General features: G+C 37.8%; 1 protein-coding gene across 1 annotated transcript; it reads left to right on the top strand.

The window, feature by feature from the left end:
• Window positions 1-1,724: 1,724 nt before the first annotated feature.
• LOC104507692 (probable ATP-dependent RNA helicase DDX60) lies at window positions 1,725-26,353 on the top strand (the record flags this gene model as incomplete). The annotated part of the gene is given in 25 exon segments (XM_010149054.1): window positions 1,725-2,061; window positions 2,196-2,265; window positions 3,935-4,112; window positions 4,254-4,595; window positions 5,081-5,188; window positions 5,638-5,799; window positions 6,703-6,861; window positions 7,371-7,532; window positions 8,641-8,788; window positions 10,325-10,427; window positions 11,335-11,450; window positions 12,941-13,104; window positions 14,058-14,310; window positions 15,161-15,324; window positions 16,724-16,876; window positions 17,875-18,024; window positions 18,987-19,106; window positions 20,702-20,797; window positions 21,595-21,710; window positions 22,226-22,371; window positions 22,565-22,674; window positions 22,782-22,886; window positions 22,973-23,101; window positions 23,955-24,082; window positions 26,195-26,353. Coding segments are annotated over 25 exon segments (3,878 nt in total), but the record flags the coding sequence as incomplete, so codon positions are not given.
• Window positions 26,354-26,802: the final 449 nt, after the last annotated feature.

Here is a 26,802-nt window from a genome sequence, read left to right as displayed (position 1 = left end):
GGGGTTGGGTTTAGACAGGGTGCTGGAGCTGGGGCTGGGGTTTGTATTCGGGATGCAGTTGTCTTTGGGCCGGACGGGGAGGGTGGACAGCAGCCGGGGAACATGCGGGACTCCGCGGGCAGCGAGGGACCACCCTTCTCGGTGGAGGGGCAGTGAGGCTGCTGGCAGCCCGTCCAAGCAACCTGGTTGCCTCTGTCCACACTGTAGCCCCGAGCACCTCAGATGTAAGCGTCTGCACTCTGGAAAAGCACTAATGTAGCAAATCATTTAAGCCCCCCCCCCTCCCCCCCTTTTTTTTAAAGGAAATACAGCAGTCCATACGTGGGTACGTACACACACAGTTTAACTTTCTTTGTGAACAGGTGACTTCACATTTTCAGAGATGGAAAGTCGTGCTTGCTCAAGAGATTGCTGAAGCTGTAACTGCCATTTTCTAGGTAAGCGATAAATTCAGCATGCAGAAATACATGATTCACCCCAGAATGGTATTCTCAAGCCCAAAGGCTTGAGAATATACCTGTTTCAATTTAGATAAGAAAATGGAGAAAAGTCTCAAGTTTATTTCTACCTTGACAGAACATATGTATTCAGGTACACAAAAGGTGGCTGTATGTGTACAAATATATTTTGTGAAAATAGGTATTAAAGTCCAACTGTAAAGATAGGTTAAGCACACACCACTCTAATACAGCACACTGTGTACAGTATTTTACAAGTAGATAATAAAAATGTGTCTTTGTTTCTTTCTGCAACTTCACTTGCTAGGAGTTTAATGCAGGGTGAAAATTAAAAAGAAAGTTTCAGCCTAGTTTGGAGTTGTTCATGAAATCTGAGAAATAGAGGTTGCACTTCAGTTTCTGTTGCTAGTTTTTTAAGAAATGTTATAAGACTAAAAATCACATCTGAAGATGAAATAGTCCTTTTATGGTCTCAGGAAAATGAAGGATAATCCTATCTGGTTTTATATAGGCATCTGAATATTGCAGTGGCAAACACGGCAACAATAAATACTGCATGAGGCTGTTACCTAATGGAAACTAGAGAAAACTGAGTTTGGGAGAACTGAGCTGATGTGGTAGGGAGTGTGCAGGGCTATCCCAAGCTGCTTGTTTGTTCTTTAGCTCAAAGGAACTGAACATCATGACCTTATAAAGCGGGGAGTTTCCCTAACCATTACGGTTGTATGCTTACTCAAGATCTGAGAATTCTACTCTTGAAAAAAAAAGAAGAAAAAAGCTAAAACTGGATTAAAAAGTGGGATTGATACCAAACCATGACTACCCCCATAATGCAATAAGATGTTGCAGTGTGCCTGCTCGTGACTGGACTAGCACGAAGGGTGTGGTTACAAGTCACATCATTCCTTGGATCGTGCCGTGTAGATATAACTAACATAGCAAATTATGACCCAGGGGTCCCTTCATGCAAAGCTCAAAACAGATATGTAATACTCCTCTTTAGTAAACTTTAAGAAAGATAAAAGCTTGTGTTTTCCTTATATGAAAAATTTGAGTTCATTGAAATATGTTTTTATTTTAAAATGAAAATATGTCTCACAATGATGTTCACAAAATCCTTTCTGATTTTTCTTAAAGTTTTATTCCAGTGTGATTATGAAGTAGCTAATTTAATGGTTGAAGCCTCAAAGCATACCATATTTCCTGAAAAATATCTCTTTCTTTCTTAGAGTTTTCTTTTCTTGGATGCCAGAATCAAGATCTGCGATGGATTCTGCAGCAGATTGTTTCAAAAAAGTAGTTCATAATGATGCGAATGAGAATTCTGGTAGTGACGATAGGGACAGTGAGTGTAGTGACAGTGAGAAAATAGGCTTCAGTCCAAAAAAGGGAGGTAGTGAGGAGGATGACACCAGTGACAAAGAAGAAGCAGCTGTTATGCAGATGCTTAAAGAAGAGGAATATAGAGAAAAAGAAGCCAAAGACCTAGATTACAGTAATGTTCATAGAATCTCGACCACTGTGGGGAGGACACGGCAGACATCACAAACTAAAGGCGATGATTTCAGTGTTCTCCAGCACAAATGTGATTCCCGAAGACCTGGTGAGGAACTGTTACTAGCTTATGCTTGTGTGTGTGTCTTTTATTGCAGTGTTTTACCTTTTGGCTCTTTTGTAATTAATTAATGAGTTATGGTTATATGGTTCTATCAGTAACCATGTATGCGATTATTTTAGAAGTAAGAAAACATTGTGAATTTCTGGAGAACTTGAGGCTACACATTTGGACATTCCTATCCAGAGCTCAGTAAGTACAGTGGGGTTCATGGAAACAAATGTAGTAAATGGTAATAAAAATAGTTTCTTCGATCTAAGTAGACATCACAGTGTAGTACTCCTTAGAGAAGGATGTGCTCATCACCTAGGTTTGTGGAAAACCAGGAGACATAAAGCATGCTTAGGATTCCATACTTCCTCCAGCACATGAAGGAGGATTCCTAATATAATAGAAAAAGTCTGCCCAAAGAGTAGAGATTGTCTGCAATTTTAACTATTTAACAATTTTGACTATTGCTCTTTATTCTTTTTCAAATTCTCTGTCATGCTTTTTTTGGGCATGTTTCCTCATGTTTTAAGGCTACATCATATATAAAACAGTTTTCCTGTGAAATTTTCCTTTTTATATATACCTTCTGTGTTTTGGCATGTGAGTTCTCATGCATTATCTTCTGCATCTCCAGATTCTGATTACTTGATATGGAAAAGGATTAGCAATAGTGCCATTCACTGTGACAATGAAGTTTTTTCTCTGCATTCTGGAGCTGACATGCTGAAGAGATTGTCATTAGGCAGACAATTTAAATGTGTAAACCAGAAGTTTATATCGTTTTTGTTCATGTAAGGCTACTCATTGCATCAGAGAAAAAAATGGGGTTATAAACTGGAGGCTGTTGATCCCAGCCAGAAAGGAAAGCTGGGTGTTCCAAAGTGTGCATCTAAGGTGATTGTGTATCAGGCATTTTTGATAGCCTTGAAGAAAACAAGTATGTTTTTATCATTAGAGTATGGATGTTCTCATAATATGCATTAGTATTGTAATAGGTAATAGACAGTGTAGTATGTAATAGGCAACATGGAAGCAGAGAACCTTTACTAGAAGTGCTTGCCTCTTCTTCATCTGGACTGGCAAAAGTTTTTCTGACTCCTTGTACTGTCCTGTGTGAAACATCATATCCTTGCACTTTTAATCGATTCTAAAAGAGCTGGAGAAGGCAGCCAATTGCTAGGACATATTCAAAACCACTGTGGTGCTGCCTGTTTATACTTGCCATCTTCAGTGAAGTGGATTTGTTTCAAATTTGACCTAAAACTGGCTAATGCAGACTTTATCGACTTTCATAGTTTTCTGAAATGGGAAGGGGATGAAGAAGTTTTTTTAATTCTTTGGCCTCTTGAAGAGATGTATTGTGACTGGATTCCTTTTGCTGTTAAGGTATTTTTCCTGCCATAGACATTGCTTGGATGAGGGAGGTAGTTGTCATTGTCATGATAGTTGTTGATAACCCACTTGCTAATTATAGCTGGAAGTTCGGGCAGGAAGGCTCTGTAAATATACTTTATGGTTATCACTTGTGGGGCATTTTTATAGAATGGATAACACCTTCTGCATAGCAGACATGGACAAGAGGTGCCACATAAGTCACAGAAACCTCAGATACTACAAAAGTATCTGAAGTTGTAAAAGAGACAATTGCTAATACATTTAATAACTGAAAGGTTTGCAAGCTATTTTGGACTAACCTTAGATCAAAGAAAGATTGTTTGCTATTGATTTACTTTATACATTTAGGGTTTAGTTGATTTAATTAATAAACCCATTTATTTTGAAAACTATTTACTAAGCAAATTCCTTCTGTCCCATGTCCCCAGCATTTCTTGGAGTAATGTTACGTACATGCTACTTCTTTTTCTTTCAGGTATGTCAGTCTGTTAAAAGACTTCGTTGAGTCTGAGTTCTTTGTGATAGATGGGGACTCCTTACTACTTATGTTTTTAGACAAGGAAACACAATATCTAGAGTTTTTCTACCAAATTGAATACTTCCTGAAGGATTTCACTGAAAAAGGAGCAAAATACATCATTGCTTTCTTCAAGGTACTGAACAACTAACATTTGTTTGCTGTTTAAGCCACTGCATTCCTTCAAAACCAACTGCTCGATTCTAATCAGGGTTAGAAAACTGTTCATCATGTCAACAAATGTAACTCAGTATTTCATTGGTTTTATTTCCCACAGGATGCAGAACAGATGTACTTTCCATATCCTCATTTTCTTTTTTTACGTACTGCATTAATAGAACACCTGAGGCATAACACAGGCACCACTGTTCATACTGAATTTTCCAATTGTTTATCATCCGATTGGGAGATTTTCCTGAAGAAAAGCTATCCTTACTTCATCATCATATCTGACATGGGACTGACCACTCTCCAAACAGACTATTTCTCTGTTTTAATTGCTCATTCATTGTCAAAGAAAATCAGTGTTGTGCTTGCTTCAGGACAGGAATATGATATTCTTAGAGTTTATGGATACCATGTTCAGAGTGTGTACCAGCACAGGTCATTTTTTCAAAAGGTAAGTTACACAAATTCATTGTTGGTTTTATATAACACTGTTAGTGGTATTTAGCAGATTTAATTAAAATATCTCAATATGATTATTATTTTTCATATTAAAATTATAAAGCACTGATAATGTGGCTCATTTTATGTTTCTTTACTCTTCTGGTCTTGAAGTCCTTAACAGGCAAACATTGTGATTGGTGGCACATTCCTGCCCTGTTCTTTATAGTCTCATTTCACACCCTTATTCACTTAAGATATGATAGTCTCACATAGAGCCTTTCCCATATCTTTAGTATCGTGTCTTAGATGACTTATAATAAGCCAGACAGGACTAGCATTTAGACCAGGGATGTGATTTTTAGAATTTTATTTAGAACCTTTGTTTCTTGGAGGCTGAGGACTGATATGTATCTGAATGTTTTCTGTTTGTGGCTAGTAGTCCCCGAGGCATTGTATCTATTGACTTTTGCATATAACTTTGACTTGTGCACTTAGTATAAACAAGAGCTGCGATGTGCCTGTGAAAACCTAGTCAGGTGCAAAGAACCATTCATGTACCTATATGGACATCTCAAGCTGAGCCTGGCAAGCATACAAAAAGAGGTAATTGGACCTCTTTGACACTTTTTCTTTTTTCTCCTCCGGTTGACTGTCTTCCTCCTTTCCTTTACCTGAAATTCTCTCCTAGTCAGAACTAGGGGCCCTCTTCCTTATCTTCAAGTGACATCCTGAGCCTGAGAAGGTCTCCTCTTTGGCCACTTTTCTTCACAGCCTCTTGAAGTTGTTTCTTTAAAGTTCACTGAACTGGGAAGGTTCAGCTGTAAGCTGAATGAATCCCATCAGTGGGATGCTGCTTATCAGTGGGAAGCTTATCAGCTCAGGCATGTGACAAAAAAGCTATTTTTACTAATAATTGTACCCACTTTTCTTTCTGTAGTTTTCATACCCTTTTTTTCTCTTCTCTGATGGAACTCTATTAAGGACAATTATAATCTTTTTCATAATTTTGATTATAGCAGTAATTTGGGCTATTCATAATGTTCTGACTACAGGTTCACCAGACTGTCTGTCTGTTGAAACAACTGTGGCCTGAAGGATCTGACATTCGGCGTGTTGTCTGTGTTCTTGCTTGTGCTGTGGGATTAAAAATATACAGCAACATGTTAGAAAATGCAAATACTTCTGTGGGAGCAAAGAAAAAGCAGTCGGCAAAGGTAAGAAATTTTTTAATATCTTTTCAGCACAGTGACCATAAACATTTTGCTAACAGGAGAGATGGCTGTCCTTCTAGATCCCAAGCTGAAGGCTGTACTCTGTACACTCCTACACTCTGTAAGTGGTCTGGTTCACATAATTACTGTGGCCACAGCTTTTCCAAAGGAGCATGTCTCTCTGTGGGTGGCACTGTGCTCTCTGCCACAGAGGCTATTCCTGGGAATGTTTTGCCTTAGGAGCAATGACTTCCATAGGAAGCTTTACCTTAGAAGGTATCTGCTGTCATTATTTTTCTTTTCCTAATGTTCAGTGGCATACTAGCTTTTACAGAAAAATACACTTTTCCTCAAGTTAGCAAGATGTTTCAGAAAAAAGGCTTCTTTGTGGATGAGGTCATGACATCATTTTTGTGACCCTACTACAAGCCTGATGTCTTCATCAAGTTAACCCAGACGCAATATGTCAGTACTATTTTATGAGTCACATATTCAGTGGGCTACAGGATAGCTGTGAATGGTTAGCACAGCTGGATTTCTCTACAGACTTTTTGCTGTGCAGTTGAGAAAAGAGCATAGGCTGACATGTAGATATCAACTTTTCCTCTTAAAATAGTAACATTTCTAGCCAGACACACTGCCTTTTTTCTTTTTTTAAGTTTTGTCTTTTGATTTTCATAGTCTTTTTTTTTTTTTAAAAGAAATTTTTTAACATTGTAACTGATTCTGCAAGAATGTTCATTTTAATGTAAGTGTATCCACAAGTAATTACAATGCACAGATTGTTCAAACAGGTCAAAATTATTAGCTGCTTAAACAAAGTGTAAACCACTTAATTAAGCAGAAGTGGGCGCAATTACGTTACTGAAGGATGTGGTGAAATTTTTATCTGTTATCTCTCAACAGGGAAGAAGTAAACCCCTGTCTCCAGAAGAAGCAGCTGACCTCTGTAGAATGCAATGTCTTACAGTGACTTTTCTTCTGCATATGCCTCTTTCGCAGAGAGCTCGGATTAGGATCATTAAATCGTGCTGGAGTAAGCAGGTTTTACCATTAATAAAAATGGTATGTGTAGCACTGTCTTACCTCACCAGTCATCAAGTCCAATTGTTATTGCAGTTTTAATTTTCCTTTATACACTACTTAGGTCATCTGCTAAGATCAAAAAACATAATGTACCTGCTGGAAACAAGCCTTACCTGGTTCAAGAATCTTGCAAGCCACAAATCAGTGGGGCTAGGAGAATGTTTGCAGCAGTATTTCTATACTTGACCTCTTCTTAGGCATCTCCAGCTAGTCAGTGTTTGTGTTAGGGCTAGATGGACCTTTTGGTCTTACCCAGTATGGGAAGTTTGATGGCAGGCCTTTTTGTTATTTGAAGTTGGTTATTACAGTGGAGGAGAGCAGTGAAAGTAGTTTCCTGATCACAGAGAAGGTCAAGTAACGCTATGTTGTTTTTCATGTCAATAAAATCTGTGGTAGTTAACCTTGTTAACTTTGCCTTGGAGATGCTTTGATCCCTCCATGTGAAAATGGTGCTCTATGAGAGTTAATTGTTTGCTTTATTTTAACAGCAACAGTTGTGTATGCATTTTGCTCTGAAACGGCTAAGTGATACAAATGATTGGAAACTGGATTTAACTTACCTCCCTGACTTAAATGATGATTCACTGCACATAAATCTTGCACATTACTATGAGGTTGAATGCACTGAAGGTATTTATCTTTGTTGAATAGTTTGCTTTCTTACATTTCTAACTTCATTAAGCTGCAAAATGAGAATGAAACTGCTTGTACTAGCATAAATGACCACAATTTTCTAATTAACCGTATGATAATGGATACATTTTATGGAATAATAGTGAAACTTTTTTCAAGTCGAGAAAATAATGTGTGAAAGTATCTTTCAAGAGTCGTCCTTCAGAATACTTTACCATGTCGTATTTTTGATGTGCCACCTGTACTTATGCAAAGGAAAAGTGATATAGCATAGGTAGTAAGAGCTCTGTTGCAATTTTATTGCGTATTCTCAACTGTTTGTTTTTTAGCCTGTTTTCTACCCATTTCATTTTGTCTTAGTGCAACACAGTCAGAACAGAAACTGGATTCCAACCCTACTGTTACTGTGACATTGAATAATAATTTCAATTTCAGATGAGATTGATTCAGATAAAATCATATATTGTCTTATAAATATGTGAATTTGGGAGCTGGAGCTTTAAGAACACCATCAGATGTGTTAAGATTCACAAAAAATTACAAAAGCTGACAGAGTAAGAATGCATGGGAAAAGATTTGTAGCAAATGTTCTTTTAGAGTAATTCTGTTTACCTGAAATCCTCTGCCATGAGTCTGTCTGTGTGTCTGATAGTAAATCAGAACACCTGCCTTATGAATCGGGTCACAAGATGTCCTGTATGTACCTCAGTAAAGCAAATGTAGAGGAATTTTTAAAGGAAATATAAATTATGAATATGAAACAGTTTCACAAAGATACCTATTATTGGGTACTAATAATTATCAATACAAGATCCTACGCTGCAGGAGGTGAAGGTGAGAGAAACTCTTCTTTAGCTGTGGAGCCTGCAGACTTCCACAGACAGTCTAAATCTGGTGTTTTTTCAAAATACATCTTCTCAGTACATTTAGTTATTAATACCATGGGCTATTAAAAACTGTGAATGTACAAATTCTGTTCTAATTACCAAAGACTTTGGGTAGGACTGAAGTCTCTCTGCCTGACGCTGCATAGGTGAATCGGTAGGTTCTATTTGAGGAAACTTAATTGTAAAGTATATTTTCTTTCTTTTTTTCCCCCTTTCTTTCTTCCCTATGCAGGATTAGAGTTCAATAGGGAAAGAAATGGAGAGTGAATACCAATTTTTATGGGGCACTGTAACAAAGTTGGCTGTGGAATACAGTATTGGAGATGCCTTCCCCATACGACAGACCACCCAACTATTTCTTGAACGGGAACAGACGTTATTTAGAGGTAATGACAATACACAAATTATTGAGTTAGAAGCATGATCTTTATTACTATCACTGCAAGTTCTTGGAGTAGTGATATGATTTTATCCTGATCACAAATCTAATCCATGCTTCATGGATCCTGTCCTCCTTCCTTTCAACCCACTCGCAAAACTTGCAGCTGATGCCAGGTAAGTCTGACCAGGCCTTAGGGATGAAATTCTGACTCCACTGTAGACACAAGTATCATTATTGACTTCAGTGGGAATTGGCTTTAGTTCCATAATTGCTAGCCCAAATCTTCTGTATGTATGGTTAAAAACATGATCAGTGTAATACATATAATAGTAAAAAAACATAATAATTATTTATAATTAACGTAACGTTTATGCTGCAGGAAGGTTGCTTGTGAAGAACATCTCTGTACATGATGGCAAAGGGTTGTCATGGGAGCAGCAAATTGAGATATAGAATTGTTACCATAATGGTAGAGAGTCCATCCATCACTGTAGCTCATATTGCAATGCCTGAAGGTTGTAGAAATGTGACTTGCCCCTAAGTGTCTTAAATTACACTGTCATTCTGTCAGTAGCCCATAACTGGGGAAGTGTGTAGTTGGCTCAGAGATTATTTGGTTTTTTCCCTCACTTACAAGACCTATTCTGAATATCTGAAAGGAGTATGTAGAGATTTTTGTGTGATGTCTGACATTTCATAGAATCATAGAATCATAGAATGGTTTGGGTTGGAAGGGACCTTAAAGATCATCTAGTTCCAACCCCCCTGCCATGGGCAGGGACACCTTGCACTAGACCAGGTTGCTCAAAGCCACGTCCAGCCTGGCCTTGAAGACATTTCTTGAGAACCAGTTTTGTTACAACCTTCAGATGCTTGTTTTAAACCTATCAAGTTGTAGAGAACTTTAGAAGAGACAGTTTGTAAGAAATTCAGTAAAGCCTGGAGTATAATTCGACCCTGTGGGTGTTCTTCAGCTGGTTTCAAAGATGTCAAGTGGGCAAAGTGGGCTCTAGTGGGCAAAAAACCCAGGTTGTTATCTGTGGGATATTAAGGCATCTTCTGGCACAGCACTTGTGTTGCCTATTTCTGTATCTTGTTTGGAGGGAAGGAAGTTGAAGATTGAAGTTGTGGCTAGACTTAAATGTGGGAAGGATGCACAATCTTACGTGTCATCTTTAGTCACCTCACGTAAGTGCAGTTGAAAGTGTGAATTTAGGGGACTGTGGTCTTTGTGGAATAGGTGCAGGAAAGTAGATGCCTGTGAGAATGGGATGGGTCGTAGCATTCAGAAAGTTAGTGTAGGTGTCTAAAATGGCTTATGAGAATATCTGCTCGGAAGCAATAATGATGTCTGCTTCATTCTTCTTCCCATGCTTTAGAAGAAACAGGCATAGGGGAACTAGTAAAATGCTGCTTATTTTTAGGAAATTTGACTTTATAGAATTTAATTTATAATGAAACTTGACAGAATTTTCAAGTATGATGTACAGTTATATATATTGTTAATGAAACAATATTAATTATTTTTTACACTGTAAAGCCTGTAAAGAAGAAATTCCTAACATTGGACTAATCTCAGTGAAATCTGATCTTGTTGAAGATTATGCTGGAGATGTTTTGAAAGATCTGCCTATTTTAGAAAGGTACATATATGTGTTTTATTTTAATGAAATAACATTATATGGGCTTATTTGCTATTGCCCTGCACTTTACATCCATATTATGCTCAGTTTGCACAAATGTGGAAGTGCTTTTGCTATGACTCGGTAAAATTTCACATTTCCCTGTATTGGTGTAAATATTAACAGAAAGGTCAGAACAAGAATGGATAAGAATCAATATATCCATATTTTCTCATAGTGTTATTTTTTTTGCATTATAGTCTTTGATTATTATTTTACATTCTGAACTGTGTTTCTAAATGTACAATTTGTATTTGAAAGGCCTTATCCTGAGTTGCAAAGCTCAGATAGATTTCAGGAAAGGAAAACATTGAATAAAAATACTGAAAGGTAATAACAGGTTATCCTTTACTTTTGCTCTGCTACTTGTGGAAATGGGCTCTCTGCTGCACAATGAGTATTTTTTAGCCAGCATGTGAGTTATGTAGTTACACTGGAATAGGCTGCCCAGGGAGGTGGTTGAGTTACCATCCCTGGAGATGTTTAAGAGACGTGTGGACGAGGTTCTGAAGGACATGGTTTAGTGGTGATATCAGCAGTTATTAGGGTAACAGTTGGACTTGGTGATCTTAAAAATGTCTTTTCCAACCTAAAAGATTATGTGATTCTATGGTTCTATTGCATTCTGTGATTAATCTGTATAAAAGTAAGTGGAAAAAGAGAGGTTTTACCTTGTTTGTTAGTAACTCTTTCTGAAAAACTGAGGCTATCCTGACACACTGTATTTGGAGTAGAATCTATGTTGGTTTTTTGCCACAGTAAAATTGTGTTTTGATAAATACTCATTTTTAAAATGTTTTGAATGCTTTATTAGAGATGACAGAAAACACTTTTAATTTCTGCTCTGTTTAATGTTTGTATATTTCAGCAATGATCCTACAGTTACTTCACTTGTTAAATATAAGAAATTTGATGAGCTTCGTCACTGGCATTCTGGCAGACCTTTGACTGAGGACTATGAGCGAGTATGGTGCAATGCTGATGGTAAGAAAAACTAACACAAAGCCCACCTGTCCATGTTGGCTAGAACAGTATTGTAAAGGTTATCGTGGTTTTGGAGAAGGACTTCTCATTTCAGAAAATATTTGCAGCTGTATAAATACTTGCCAAACCAGAGCTACTGCAGTAGCTAAATTACACTGTTGTGCCTGTGCATTACGTGTATGCATTGTGTATTATCTTAAATAGGTCTAATGAGTATAGCAGAATGAGCACTTGTGGTCCGATGTTCATGATACATTCCCTTGTGCTTGCAAAATGCTTCACAGATTTATATAAGCAAACTGTATGTACATGTGTAGTTTAATGTTTAAATACACAGTTCGGCTAATTCTTAGTAAGCACAACCATACATGTGCAAAATCTGCTCAGATGTTAGCACAGCACATGCATAGCCAACTTGATCTTGTGAGAAATGAATTAAAATATAAAGTAAAAGAAGTTTTTGTGGTTTAACCCCAGCCATCAACTCAGCACCACACAGCCACTCGCTCACTCCTCCTCATCCTGGTGGGATGGGGGAGAGAATCAGAAGGGTGAAAGTGAGAAAACTGGTTGCTTGAGATAAAGACCGTTTAATAAGTAAAGCAAAAAAGTAAAGCTGTGCACACAAACAAAGCAAAATGAGGAATTAATTCACCACTTCCCATTGTCAGGCAGGTGTTCAGAGCCATCTCCAGAAAAGCAGGGCTGCAGCATGTGTAACAGTTACTTGGGAAAACAAATGCCATCATTCCAAACATCCCCCACTTCTTTCTTCCCACAGCTTTATATGCTGAGCATGACATCATATGGTATGGAATATCCCTTTGTTCAGCTGGGGTCAGCTGTCTGGGCTGTCTCCTCTGCTAAGTTATTGTGCACCCCCATCCTACTCACTGTGGGGGTGGGTTGCGGAGCAGAAAAGGCCTTGACTCTGTGTAAGCACTGCTCAGCAGCAACGAAAATACCCTGTGTTGTTAACATTGTTTTCAGCACAAATCCAAAGCATGGCCCCATACCAGCTACTGTGAGGAAATGAAATTCTATCCCACTAAAACCAACACAGAAGTAAACATAAGCTATTTGTTTCATAATTCTTGATGTTATGCGTTATGGTTTGCTGTAATTTTTTACCCATTTGAGGCACTATGGAAAACAAACCGTGGTTGTAGCTTTGATCTCAGATTTGCATATTTACATGAAATGAATTATACAATACTGCATCTACCAGCAAGTACACAAAACTTTCTCTCAAAGACGTTTCCATCATCTGTTGCATCATACAGTGAACTGAATTATCTATCAGATAATTCAAAATACTGTTGGATTTCAGTGAGTCTTAGTAGCTAACCTCTTTCAAAATGTGATTTTGGCCTTTAGGTCAATGAGGAGTTTTTAGGAAATTTGTCCATTAGCCAGGTATCTTTTCTTGGAAATAGGTTAAGCTGGAATTCTATCAGAGTCTTTTTTTAATTAATTGCATTTGTTTGCAGCAACATCCAAAGATCCAGAAGAAAGAAGACAGATACAAAAGTTACAGACTTTCCGTCATTTTTATGGAAGCACTTTGGAAGACAGCACTTCAAAACTTATCGTACATCAAGAGGCTGTGTCAAGGAATGCTAATGCTGCTGTCAAAAAGACACAAAAAAAGCATGTGAGTGTATTCATGTTGCCCTTTCTAAATATTTTTTTCTTTTATCCAGTGAAGGATTTCTACTAGGTGAGTCCCACAGCTGAAGTTTTGTATTCTGAAGGCATTAGTAGTTCTCAGTTGAAGAAATTTAAATTGCCTTGGTACTTAAAATTTAATTAGCTAATTGGCAAAAGTACTTATGTTCCTAGATAGGAATTCTGATGAATGATTATATGTTAACAGGCACAAGTAACAAAAAACCTAGGAAGTACGAGTTCTGTAAAAGCTGATAGATTTTGTCTCATAGCCAGTATTATAATGTGGAGTTAAGGAACTGGAGTTCATTAATTTAATTTTACTTTAAGAAACTCTTGAGAAATACTGGAAAAAAACATTATTCAGTTATGTATTTCCCTGCACTATTTGGAAACATTTTCTGTGCGATATTCTGTTGATATTGCAATTTATCCTAACTACATAAATGTTGTCATACATCACAGAGTATATAGCATGTACTTGCATACTCGTGAAATATACTGAGCAATAGTAATAGAGTAATATTTCATAATAGACTGTACTATGGATTATAGATTATGGCCTGTTGGTTTATCTGTAAAAGTCTGTTTATAAAATAACCTTGTTAACTTCAAGTAAGTTGAACTAGTTTCATTTAGCTTATTGAAAAGCATCTCAATATGATCAGAATTACTATTACCCATGTATAAAATATGCTTTATACTGCCTTAAAAAGAAGCTTAGGGAAGCTCTTTTGAGCAACATATATTGGGATTCAGAGGTTGTATCTCCTTCAAAATTAAGTACAGTTTTAAAGAATTCCCAAAACACAATACATCAATCAGGTAAATTGAAAACTATAATGTACCTGCTGTGACTGAGTTTATGGATTAGTTTTTTTTAGATGATGCTTGACCACAGTGACGGTTAGTTCTAAATATCTTCCTTTGGTTGCATAGAAAAGTAAAGCGGAAATAATTGCAGAGGAAAACAACAGGCGGCTGAAAACTAAAGAAGAAAGTAAAGAACAGGAGCAATGGAGAGCCTTGAGTATACCAACTGAAAAGGAAATAAAAGCTAATCTGACTGTTGGAATAAATAAATTGGAGACATTTCTCAAGACCCTTAAAAGTAGAACTGTGAAGTTCAGCGTAGAAATGACAGGACTGTCTGCCTGTTTAGAAGTGTGGAAGGAACACTGCAGAGAGCAAGGTATGATAGCCAAACTCAGGGTGAGTATTCAGCTTCCACTCCCTTTAACCAAGAGAGTGAGTGACTTTGCACGTTCTCAGCTGGAATAAAGATGTGTAAATACAGCTCTGTTTCAGGAGCATGAAAAGTGTTTTTTAGGTATTATCAGGCTGTAGTCCACTTTTGCAATTTTAAGATCCTTTGAGTCAGCTGTAAAGTATCCAATGAAGTAAGATTGTAGCTGTTTTCCTGTTTTGCTTTGTAAACACTGCATACAGAAATAATTTATGTAATTGTGTATATCTTCAATGATTGTGTATCATGCACATTAAAATGTATCTATATTGCAGTGGGTTGTTTAATTAGCTGCGGTGGTTAGCTCACAGTCTGAATGATGACGATTTGCACAGAAATCTGCGCTACCATAGTTAGTGGCCTCCTGTTTCACCAGAACTGCCTTGTTCAGTCCATGCCCTTAATCAGAAGGGTCCAAACACACACTGCTCTAAACATGTTGAGGAGAGTTGTAAACATTGGAGTGAAATATGTTGCTAATAAGATTGAGTAAGAAATGTGTGGGTCAGGAAAGTGAAATGGGGGAGCTCAGTTATTGTGTAGGTGTCAGAAGTATGACTTCCTTTTCTAGCTGAGTGTGCAGAAGCAGACAATTATTTGGGGGCTTGGTCTTTAGTAGCACTGCTTGGTCACAGAAGTGTGGGTCATCTTCGTCTAGTTGTCTTTAAATAAAATTCATTTTTAAGTTGTCATAAATGTGGTTGGACTGATAAGGTCTGTTCTAAAAATACCTACTGTCAGAAGGCTCCCAGCGATACAATCATGTCTCTAATAACTGTAAGCTTTTTTTTAAAAGGTAGCAAATCTAGAGATTTAAGCAAAGCAGTTCAAGTCATGAGGAGAATTCACATCCTTCTTGAAAAGTATCAAGATCTCTTGGAGAAAACACATCAACAGAAGCTGACCAAATATCTAAGACTTCTTGGATTTGAGAATTTGGCATGCTCACTATCTGGCCAGGTAACTTGATAGACTGTAACGATTCTGCTGTAACTGGGTCTGTAGCTGAATATTAACAGTGTTTTCTTAAGCACTGAATAGTCTGTAGAAGATCGATATTGAGTTTATTTTATTTTGTATTGTGCCATAAGATTTGGAACCATCTATTCTTGCTTCAGATATTAATTTTTACGGTTCCATGGATACATTTCTCAGCTTGATATGAGTGGGCTGTAGCTGGCACAATAGGCCACTTCCCCTTTAGTAAATAGAACTTTATATGGCTGCAAAGATATCCTTTGGAATATGCATCAGGATTAATTTTCTCTAGTTTTGTCTGCCTGAGGCCTTAGAGATCTCTGAGAGGTACCTGCTGTTCAGTTCATCACATCGGTTGAACTCTGCTTGTTAGAAATAACTGTTAGAAGCTAAATGATGAGCAACTGCTGAAATTACATTTGAGGAAGTAGAAACGTGGGATCTGAGGACCTCAAAAAGGTCTGTTGTAAAGGTTTGTGGTGACAGAAGGGATAAATTGGCAAGTTTAATGTCTTGCTCAGAAGGGCTCTAGATAGGTCAGTGCATTTTGGACCTATTTTTGCTTTTGCTACTGCATGTTTCTGGTTTTTAGGAATAACTGAAATTTTCAGGAATAACTGAAAATATTTATTTCAAGAAATTGAAAATATTGTGAAATCTCCATCCTTGGAGACAGTAAAAACTCATTTGAACACAGCCCTGAGTGACCTGATCTGATTGCACCTGCTTCTAGCAGTGAGTTGGATTAATTGTCATCCAGACATCCCTGATGACCTAAATTATGATGTGATTTTCTGATCTTCGGGTATATATGTAACATGTAATGTTTTACTATACGGTTTTCAGGATCAGATGTTGTAACAAGATGTGTCTATGAACATTAAATTTGCTGTGTCTTAAGGTATACAGGCATTGTTTAAAAATACAATGCTTTACAAAATTTGGGATCGCAGTCTTCATACTGAATTTCCTCTTGCAACTGTGATTCATTGCACAAGGTGTCAGGGCAAGCTGAAAAAAAGAGACGTAAATTTAGGTTGAGAAGGCTTTGGCAGGCAGTAGTTTGACAAGGCTAAGCTTTGCCCGCTAGCCAGTTTTGTTAGCTCTTCGGACGTCAAAAACAACATGACCACCACCATCTACAAAGACATATTATTTTTAGAACATTCAGAACATTTTTAGAATAGTCTTCTCTGAAGAGATAGAAGCATAACCCTGACATGAGGATATATGGTGTGGATTTCTGCAGTAAATTATTTAAAAATCACCTGCACTTTCATGTTTTTCAAAGCTTGTAGAGTTCCACAGAACAAAAAATGTGCCATTTCCTTAATCTCTGGCTAGCTTTCAAACCTACTTGAATTTTCATTTGACCTTATAGACAAGAGAAAGTAATGATCAGAATACAAGCAACTATGCTGTTGAAGTGGGTCCGGCTCGCTTTCAGCTACAATACATGGATTATTACTTGCTCAGAGAAGAGAGGAATGATCCAGATCCCCGAGTGGAACATTTCATACCAGACACATGGCAGGTAATAAGACACAAACTTTTTGGATAAAGTTAATGGAAATGTTCTTTGATTTTTTCCCCATTTAAAAATACACATTATTATACTACTTGTCAAAAAGAGTGTTGTTTAACAAATCTAATTTTGTCATAAGTTTAACAAGTTCAGTAGATCATTTTTGACTGTATTCCATGTGCTTTCTACACTGAGAGCTTTACTACAGAGAGCTTGGCCCAAGGAATTCAACATAAGAAATACTTAATACATGGGATTTCACTGCTTATTATCATACTTGGTGGTGGTAACACCCCATTTAGATAATCTCTGAGTGTTCATCCTCTGCTCATTTGTTCCTAAAGAATTACCCATAGTATGAGTTGAGAAATAACTTTTCTGTCTAAAGCAGAGTAAGTCTAACTCATATTTTTTCATTATTGGACTAGGGAGGCCAGCTGAATTTGCTGCTTTGCCTGTCCATATCTGCGAAACAGTCACTTGCTTGAAAAGTAACGTGGAACTTGGCATATGTGCTGATAGAGAAAGATAGTACTATTTCTGTTTCCTCTTCTATACCCCTTCCCCCATACTTTCACAGTCCAAGATAATATGAGAGAGCATGGAGGACAACTTTTATGGGGAAGAATACAGATTAATAAATGCTGTATGCTAGGTTTGTATGCTTCATAGTTCCAAATGAAGGTTTGGAATGAAATTTTACACTGCTGAGTTAACTGGTTTTATTTTGTACTTTGAAAATGTCTTGGTTTGGACTCAGAATGTTCTGGTATCAGTATCTCAGACCAATTGATTGAAATAGGCAAGTTCCACTTTTTTCCATTAACAGTTAGGAGAAAAGATTACAGTCATAAAATGACTAGGTTAACCTCTGATTTTCTTTAGCCTAAAATGTGCACATAAAGTCTACATGGAAAAATAAGAGATGGTTTCGCAGAAAGAGCTGGTTTACTCAATAAGAACCTCATAACAAGACATTTTGACGTAATTTACCACTTTTCTCTTAGCGAGAACTTCTTGATGCTGTAGACAATAATGAGTCCGCAGTGATTGTCGCGCCCACTTCATCAGGAAAAACATATGCATCATACTATTGCATGGAAAAAGTTCTGAAAACAAGCAATGAAGGAGTAGTTGTGTATGTTGCTCCTACAAAGGTAACACTGCATCCTAGTACCTGTTCTGTATGTATGACTGTGATATTTCTTGGTATGATTCTGAAACCATTTGGGGTAGTTTGCTGCACAAATTTAGTTTTGTGGGGTTTTTTATGTTTGTGTGTTTTGTTTTGGTTTTGTTGTTTGGTTTTTTTTTAATTAGAAATGGAATCTTTACATTCTGTTTTGTATTTACATTTATTAGAAACAGCATGTTTACAAAAGAAACTTCAAAATACTTAAGCTCATGTAGAGTTCTTGTCTGTTAATATCAGTATAGCTAATTTAAGGACAGAAACACCAATATATACAAAAGTGCTACAACTAGCATGTCACAACTGATATATTTCTCAATGAACGTCCCATCCTAATAGTTAAAAATGGATTTGAGTGCTGAGACACAATGTTTTTATTTCTTCCAAAACTTATTTTAATGTCAGTGATGCAATATTCGGATAGGGAATTACATGTGCTGTTAGTCAATAACAATCTCTATGGGTTGTTTTCTGTAAGTCAGATCAATTTTTTTTGTAATTATACTCAGATTGGGCATCAAAATCATCTTTTTATTTGAATATCAGAGTGGGTGCAGAAATGTATTTTACACCTGCAGACCCAGGACTCTGAGATCATGAAAATGCTTGTAAATGCAGTAGAATGTGATCTATTTTCACCTGCTTCGAAAATAATTAAAACACAGAATTAATAATGTATCCACTTTACAAAATGTCCCTTTCCATAAACTGAATTTCTTCGAAATTTGAATATAATTGAAAATCAAGTACCATGTCTTTTAAACGTTAACATTGTTGACAGTCTACAATTAATAGTACATTACATAGTGCATTATAGTCCAGTACATCAGTATCAGTGCCAAAACTGAATGCTTTTATACGTCTTGGAATATTATATGCCTTTGGACATACACTCTCTAGTTTTGCTAATGACCTGCTTTATTTAAGGCCCTTGTAAACCAAGTGGTGGGAACTATATACAGTCGATTCACTAAGAAACTTCCAGATGGATTGGTAGTGTGTGGAGTCTTCACAAGAGATTATCGTAATGATGCCATGAATTCTCAGGTATATTTTATAGGTGTTTTAACAGATAATAATAATAATAATGACTTCTGTAGTCTGTATATCTGCCTTCTGAAAATGTTAATTCTAATTATAACAATTGTACCATAACAAAATCACAGAATTGCAGAATGCTGGGGTTTGGGAGGGACCTTTGGCAATCACCTAGTCCAACCCCCCTGCCAAAACAGCTTCACCTGAAGGAGGTTGAACAGGAACACATCCAGGCAGGTTTTGAGTATTTCCAGAGGAGATTCCACAACCTCTCTGGGCAGCTTATTCCAGTGTTCTGGCACCCTCAAAGTAGAGAAGTTTTTCTTCATGTTGAGATGGAATTTCCTGCATTCTAGTTTGTGCCCGTTGCCCCTTGTCACTGGGTGACACTGAAAAGAGTCTGTCTCCATCCTCTTGACACCCTCCCTTTAGATATTTGTCATCACTGGTAAGATATCCTGTCAGATATCCTTCTCCAGGTTAAGCAGACCCACCTCTGTCAGCCTCTCCTCACAAGATTGATGCTCCATTCCCCTGATCATCTTCATAGCCCTCCACTGGACTTTCTCCACTAGTTCCCCATCTTTCTTGAACTGGGGAGCCCAGAACTGGACACAGTACTACAGATGTGGCCTCACTGGGGCAGAGAAGAGGAGCAGCATAACCTCCCTCAACCTGCTGGCCTTGGTCATTTTAATGCCCCCTAGGATACTATTGGCCTTCGTGGGCACATTGTGAGGACTCCCAAGGTCCCTCTCTGCAGAGCTGCTTTCCAGAAGGTCAACCCCCAGCCTGTACCAGTGCATGGGATTCTTCCTCCCCAGATGCAGGCCCCTATACTTGCCCTTGTTGAACTTCATGAGGTTCCTCTCTGCCCAGCTCTCCAGCCTGTCCAGGTCTTGCTGTATGGCGGCACAGCCTTCTGGCTTATCAGCCACTCCTCCCAGTTTGGTGTCATCAGCAATCCTCCTGAGGGTACACGCTGTCCCCTCATCCAGGCCATTAATGAAGATGTTGAACAGGACCAGGCCCACTATTGACCCCTGGGGTACACTGCTAGTTACTGGCCTCCTGCTAGACTTTGTAGCACTGATGACCAACCTCTGGGCCAAGCCTTCCAATCAGTTTTCAGTTCACTTCGCTGTCTGCTCAGTTGGCCAATACTTCCAACACCTTGTCCTTGAGGATCCTGTGGGAGATGTTGTCAAAAGCCTTACTTAAGACACTATCCACTGGTCTCCCCTCATCTACAAAGCCAGTCATTTCATCATAGAAGTTGAGCAAGATTGGTCAAGCATCACTTCCCCTCAGTGAATTCATGCTGGCTGCTCCTGACGACTTTCTTGTTCTTCATGTGCTTGGAAATGATTTCCAGGATTACTTGCTCCATCACCTTCCCAGGAATTGAGTTGAGGCTGACCAGCCTGTAGTTTCCTGAGTCCTCTTTCTTTCCCTTCTTGAAAAGAGCAGTGATAAATCATTCATTCTTGCTTACCTTGAATTCAAATACGTATATATTTTTAAATGCTTTTAAAATATAGAGTCTACTTGTAGTTGATTAGTCAGTTTGCTTGAAAATAATGCTTTAAAACATTTCTTCTTAGATACTAGTGACTGTGCCTCAGTGTTTAGAAATCTTGATGCTGTCTCCTCGTTGCCAGAAATGGGCTAAACGGATACAATATGTTATATTTGATGAGGTAGGTAAATTTTAATAGTAACCAATGTAACAAATACATGAAAAATCTTGAGGAAAAATGCTGGTGACTCATTTTTTCATTACATACATTATTGCTGGCAAAAAAAAAAAACCCAACCTTTCCCAAGACTTACTTGCTTTTTCCTGTTCGCTCATACTGTTTATGTACTTGAGTGAAGAACTTAAAACTCTGTTAGTCCTCAAAAGGACATACAGTTCAGTCAAAACTACCAAGAGCTTCCTTTTATTTCTCTCAAGCCAGTCAACTGATAAACTAAAAGCCACCACTGTAGTTTCAGTGGCACAAATAGAGCATTCCACATTGGGATCATACACATTTCTTATCATAGGGTATTTGTCAGTCTTTCCAGGGAAAAAGTCGATGACTAAACTGGCTAAATTTAAAATTCCTATTGTATTCTTTCATCTATGGAATTAATTGCTAATGTTGCCAGTGAGTATGTAGGGTACAAACAGTGAATGTAGTATTGAAATTTAGACTTTTTTGCTATCCAGTTAAGTCTGGAGAGGGACTTACTAGTGTCCTGGTTTTAGCTGGGACAGAGTTAATTTTCTTCACAGTAGCTACCATGAGACTATGTTTTGGATTTGTGCAAGGCAAACAACAACTGGGTATTTGGTTTGGATCTTCTGGTCATTTGCTACAACATAAGAATTATTCAGTACTGATCTTGCAAACTTTTGATTTTTGCAAAGCAGAAAAAACTGCTGTTATGGGTACGTTTTGATAAGGAACACTTCTTCTAGTCTTTTAATCTTTTTTCCCCAAAAACATAGGTCCATTGTCTTGGCGGTGAAATTGGAGCAGAGGTTTGGGAGCATCTTTTGGTAACAATTCGATGTCCGTTTTTGGCACTCTCTGCTACTGTCAGTAACCCTGAACACCTAACTGAGTATGTATGGAATTTTCTTGCTCACAGAGCATATATAAATTGGATATGAGCTTTTTTAGACAGAGAGGTCAATTACTATTGGGAAGCAACTGATTTGGAGTTATATTGTTACATGTATTATGCTACCCTTTCTCCTCCTGTTGGCATGAAATGATACTGTAATTCTGCAATGTGAACAGGCACTACTATTCCTTCTGACATTATAATTGACCTCTGCAGAGGAATTCAGGAGGCTTTTACATCTGTTTGAATTGCCAAAGCCTGAGAAGCACGCTTGTCCATCATCAATCAGAGAAGACACCTGCATTATATTTATATATATAATGTTGCTATTTCACATTTTTTATTTTCACTCTGGGATAAGATGGATAAAATAGCACTGAAGGTAATAAGAGGGGGACTGGAAATTCTTTAGGAGAAATGGAGCAGCTTGTAATAATTCATCTACTGTAGCTGTAGCAATGTTCCTAAAATATTTTTACATCTTTTATTTTTATGTTATTCTTGCACTGTAGGTGGTTACAGTCTGTGAAAAGGTATTGGCAACGTGCTGAGAAGAAAATAGAAGGAAGCTCTACAAACTCTGAAAAGAGCTTTACAGGAAAATGTAAAGTGAAATCTAAAGTACAAGAACAAAAAAAATCATACCGTGTTAGACTAGGTATGTACCAGAATATTTTGTCACTAAGAAATAAATTTTAGTGTTATCTCTGCCAAAAATTTAATTTTGGTATGTGAAATAAGTTGATTTTTGTTTTGCTTTTTCTTTCAAATAAAAACAAATCTTGCAGGATTAAGTACTTGCTGTTTAGAACAAGCAAGTGCATCATAACAGTATTTTTGTCTCTTCACAGTCTTATATGAAGAAAGATACAATGATTTGGAGAAGTACGTGTGTTCTCTAAAGCGTGGTGATTTTATCATTGAACATTGTCATCCATGTGCTGCATTAACAGTCAGTCACGTAAGCATAATACTGGTGTCACCATGGTTTAGCAACTGTTTCATTTAGGCGACATGGATTCCATCAAAATGATTCCTTTATTTTCCTTTTGTTTAAACTCCTTGCAGATTGAGAACTATGGTTTTCCTTCAGATCTTTCTCTGTCTCCGCGAGAGACCATCCAGCTTTATGACACCATGGTAAAAGTCTGGCAAAAGTGGCCGAGGGCACATGTATGTATGCACAACTGTGGGCAAAATATATCAAAATAAATAGATAACACAGTACTGCAATGTTTTATATTAATGTTTTTTGTCAGGAGCTAGATCCTGAGGAGTTTGTCTCTTTCAAGAATAAAGTAGTAATAAAAAAGGCAGATGTGAGGAAATACGAACAGGAACTGAAGAAAGAAGTAAGGAAATGGATTGTGCATGGCCAAAGACAGAAGGTAACAGTTGTTACAGGGTGCTTTCTTAAGACTGTATTCAGCTTTAACGTAACAACAGCAACAATAGTAATAGTAACATTTCTTATATTCTTGTTATCGTTAATACGATGATGGGAGTTTCTTCTTCTCCCATAATGACTATTTATTAGGTTTAGCTGCTGCTGTACTTGAAAGATAAGCATTAACATTTGTGGCATTTCTGTAAGCATTTTCAAGGCATTGTTTTCACAAGCTTCTCTTTCTCACGAGATTTCTGATACTGCTGTGAGATTTCAATTCCTGATTCCTTTAGATGCTTCCTACAATTAGTGACAATGTTGCATCAGTGCTCTGCTTTTTTAGTCTATCTTCTTTGCTGCTCATTTGAAACCTTCTGTGTAACCACAGAGAGACTCTATGTTTCTATGTAAAAGACAGAAATTAAAGTAATGAGCAGAAAATCAAGTCCTTGACTGGAGGCCACCTGTTCTTATATCATAAAAAAGAATATGAGGAGGTGATGAATCAACAACAAGGAAAAAATAAAGAATGTGGCGAAAAACCAAATTTCTTGAAATATGACACCTACATGTGAAAATATATCATTTTTGGTATGTTAGTGATACTGTATTATTTGCACAGTGATGGTAGCCATGAATGCTACAACAGTTTGCATTCTGAGCTCTCTCCAAAGTCAGCTGATAACTTGCAGACCTTTTAGCATGTAAAATATATGTGGCTATTGCAGTTCTGAATGATTTAAAAATTTTGAGCTGATAGAAGTTGACACAGGAAAATGGAGTCTTCATATTTGTTAACCTCCAGCCAGAAGTTTCTGCCATTAAAATCTCCCCAATAATACTACTTTGGTCAGGTGAATGAGCTACTGGAGCACCTTAAGCCGAAACCTGTGGATTGCTCAGAACAGGAAAAGTGGAAGCATTTTGTACGCTTTGTTGATAAATTACATGAGATGGATAAGTTGCCTGCCATATTTTTTATGTAAGTATTTACATTCCATGTATCACGTATGTATTGCCCACGTTCAGAAAAATGGATATTGATACGGCTTTGGCAAATGTCGTGTATGTATTTGTTACCTTTGGTTTAAAACATACAAAGTAAAGGCTTACAAGTTCTATCAACCCACATATCCTTATGGCACTAAAGGTTTAGCTGAAATAAAACTGGGAGTGTTTAACTACTGTGTGGGAAGGTTAGAATCCATGAATGTTGTCTGAGAAAATTACAAGAAACTGAATGACATTAAAATGAGAATTGGATTCTCAGTCGTTTTGCCCCAGTGTCGTCAGTAAAACTTGTGGAAAGTGTATGCTGTTTATTTGGAAGTGCAAATGGTGTCTGTAGTGGCACATTTGATAGGGAAAAGGGTGGAATGAGGTTCTGTTAATTTGTGCATTTGTCACATGGTGATTGTTCCACACTGCATAGCCTCTCAGAATCTCAGCTTACATCCAGTGACATGCATTAATCAACCTGTTTTGCATATATGTAAGATTGCATAAGATGAGACTTGCACAACTTTGAGCCTACTGACAATCACAGAATTATAGAATCATAGAATCATAGAATGATTTGGGTTGGAAGGGACCTTAAATATCATCTAGTTCCAACCCCCCTGCAAAGGGCAGGGACACCTTCCACTAGACCAGGTTGCTCAAAGCCTCAACCAACCTGGCCTTGAACACTTCCAGGGATGGGGCATCCACAACTTCTCTGGGCAGCCTGTTCCAGTGCCTCACCACCCTCTCCATGAAGAACTTCTTCCTGATATCTAATCTAAACCTCCCCACTTTCAATTTAAACCCATTACCCCTTGTCCTGTCACTATAAGTAAAAAGTCCCCCCCAGCTTCCTTGTAGCCCCTTCAGGTACTGGAAGGCTGCAATAAGGTCTCCCCAGAGCCTTCTCTTCTCCAGGCTGAACAAAGCCAACTCTCTCAGCCTGTCGCCATAGGAGAGGTGCTGCAGCCCTCTGATCATCTTCATGGCCCTTCTCTGAACTCATTCCAACCAGTCTATATCCTTCTTATGTTGAGGGCTCCACAGCTGGTACTCCAGATGGGGTCTCACAAGAGCAGAGGGGGAGAATACCTCTCCCTCGACCTGCTGGCCACACTTCGCTTGATAGAGCTCAGAACAGAGTTGGCTTTCTGGGCTGCCAGTGCAAACTGCTGGCTCATGTTCAGCCTTTTGTCCACCAAATACTGCTAAAAAATAGTTCAGAGTTTTCTTTTCTTTTCTTAGAGCCGCCATGGAAAAAAACAGCCTGGCACCACTTGAGTACTCCTTACATCTGAAAACACTCAGTGGTAGAGAGAAATTAGGTCATTCAGTCTGAGCTTCAAAGGGGAAGAAATAAGAGTAAATGGCAAATTATTGTTATTGAGCTATGTCATCCATGAAGATGTGAAAAGCTTAAGTTAAAGAGAGGTTCTAGCCTTGAAATCTGTATTTGGTCCTTCTGGATAAAAGGATAAAGTCCTTCAATTTTTGCTCCTGTTCTTGGTAACTGCCAGATTTGAATGACTTGTGAATATTGTAATGGACTAGTATGCAACCTCACCCCATGTGTTGCCAGCATGGCATTAGTTAATAGGACTGCTTGCTGCAACAGGAATAAAAAAACCCACTTCTTGAGGGTGAAGCTGGAAAATTCTTTATCCCAGTTAAACACCAAACAGTACAGTACTGAAAAAGCTATGAGAAAAAACAGCTATCTAGAAGCCCAAGAAAGACAGGCACTGATTCTTAACTGAGTAATTGAGACAAAATAAAATGACTTAAGCTACAGTTTGTTTTACCTGTATGTCCAAGCGTCCAGCTTAGGGAACGGCAGAGTTGAGCATACTTTCTATAGATAATTTATTGGCAGAATCATTTTACATTTTACCACTCTGCTTTGGAATAGTAGCAGTTTGAAAGTGAATGAGGACAATGACTTGGAGTTGGAACAGGAAAATGCTTTTAATGATTAGATGTTACCTATTCTCAGATAAGTCTCACTGAATATTATTGTAACTGCATTACATATAAATGAAAACGCTATTAGGGTTCACCTAACTGATGTCTATTATATATTATTTACTTTAAGATTTAATGTGACTTCAGTGGAAGATGCAGCTAAGAATGTATTCCTCAATTTGCTGAAAAAACAAAAAAACAAACAAGACCCCAATACTGAGAGGGAAAAAGAACGTTTAAGGGGTGAACTTAGTAAAGTGAAAAAAATGCTGATGAAGTTCAACCCTCAGTAAGTATTACAACTATATATTATTGAGAAGCTTACATGTTGTGACAGAGCGTAATTTTGTGATAACTTATTTCTTGGGAATGTACCTTTCAGCAGCACATTCCTCCAGTTTGCAGTATGGTAGTTCCTGCTCCTCTTCTTCATGCTCTAGGAACCCACACAGTAGGAGCAGCTGCATGGCAGGTATCAACCGGCAGTATCTAGTGTATGGTCAGGCAGTAGGAAGATACCAGTGTTGCTGACACTGTGTGAGGTGCTGGGACTGCAACGTAAAAATCAAAGAGACAGACCTGAGTATATGAGATTGGTCATTTTGGGCTAATTCACTACTGAGATATCAAGATACCAGAATGGCTTTTTCCCCGGACAGTGAATTTTGTCATGCAACTCATAAAACCTGTGTGGCATCTGACCCTGGCACTGGGTCAGTGTCGTGGTTTAACTCCAGC

The sequence above is a fragment of the Eurypyga helias genome, unplaced genomic scaffold, assembly GCF_000690775.1.
Source record: "Eurypyga helias isolate BGI_N326 unplaced genomic scaffold, ASM69077v1 scaffold25943, whole genome shotgun sequence".
Lineage (NCBI taxonomy): Eukaryota > Metazoa > Chordata > Aves > Eurypygiformes > Eurypygidae > Eurypyga > Eurypyga helias.
Note: the sequence above shows the minus strand (reverse complement) of the source record. Positions and strands in the feature narration are given on the sequence as shown.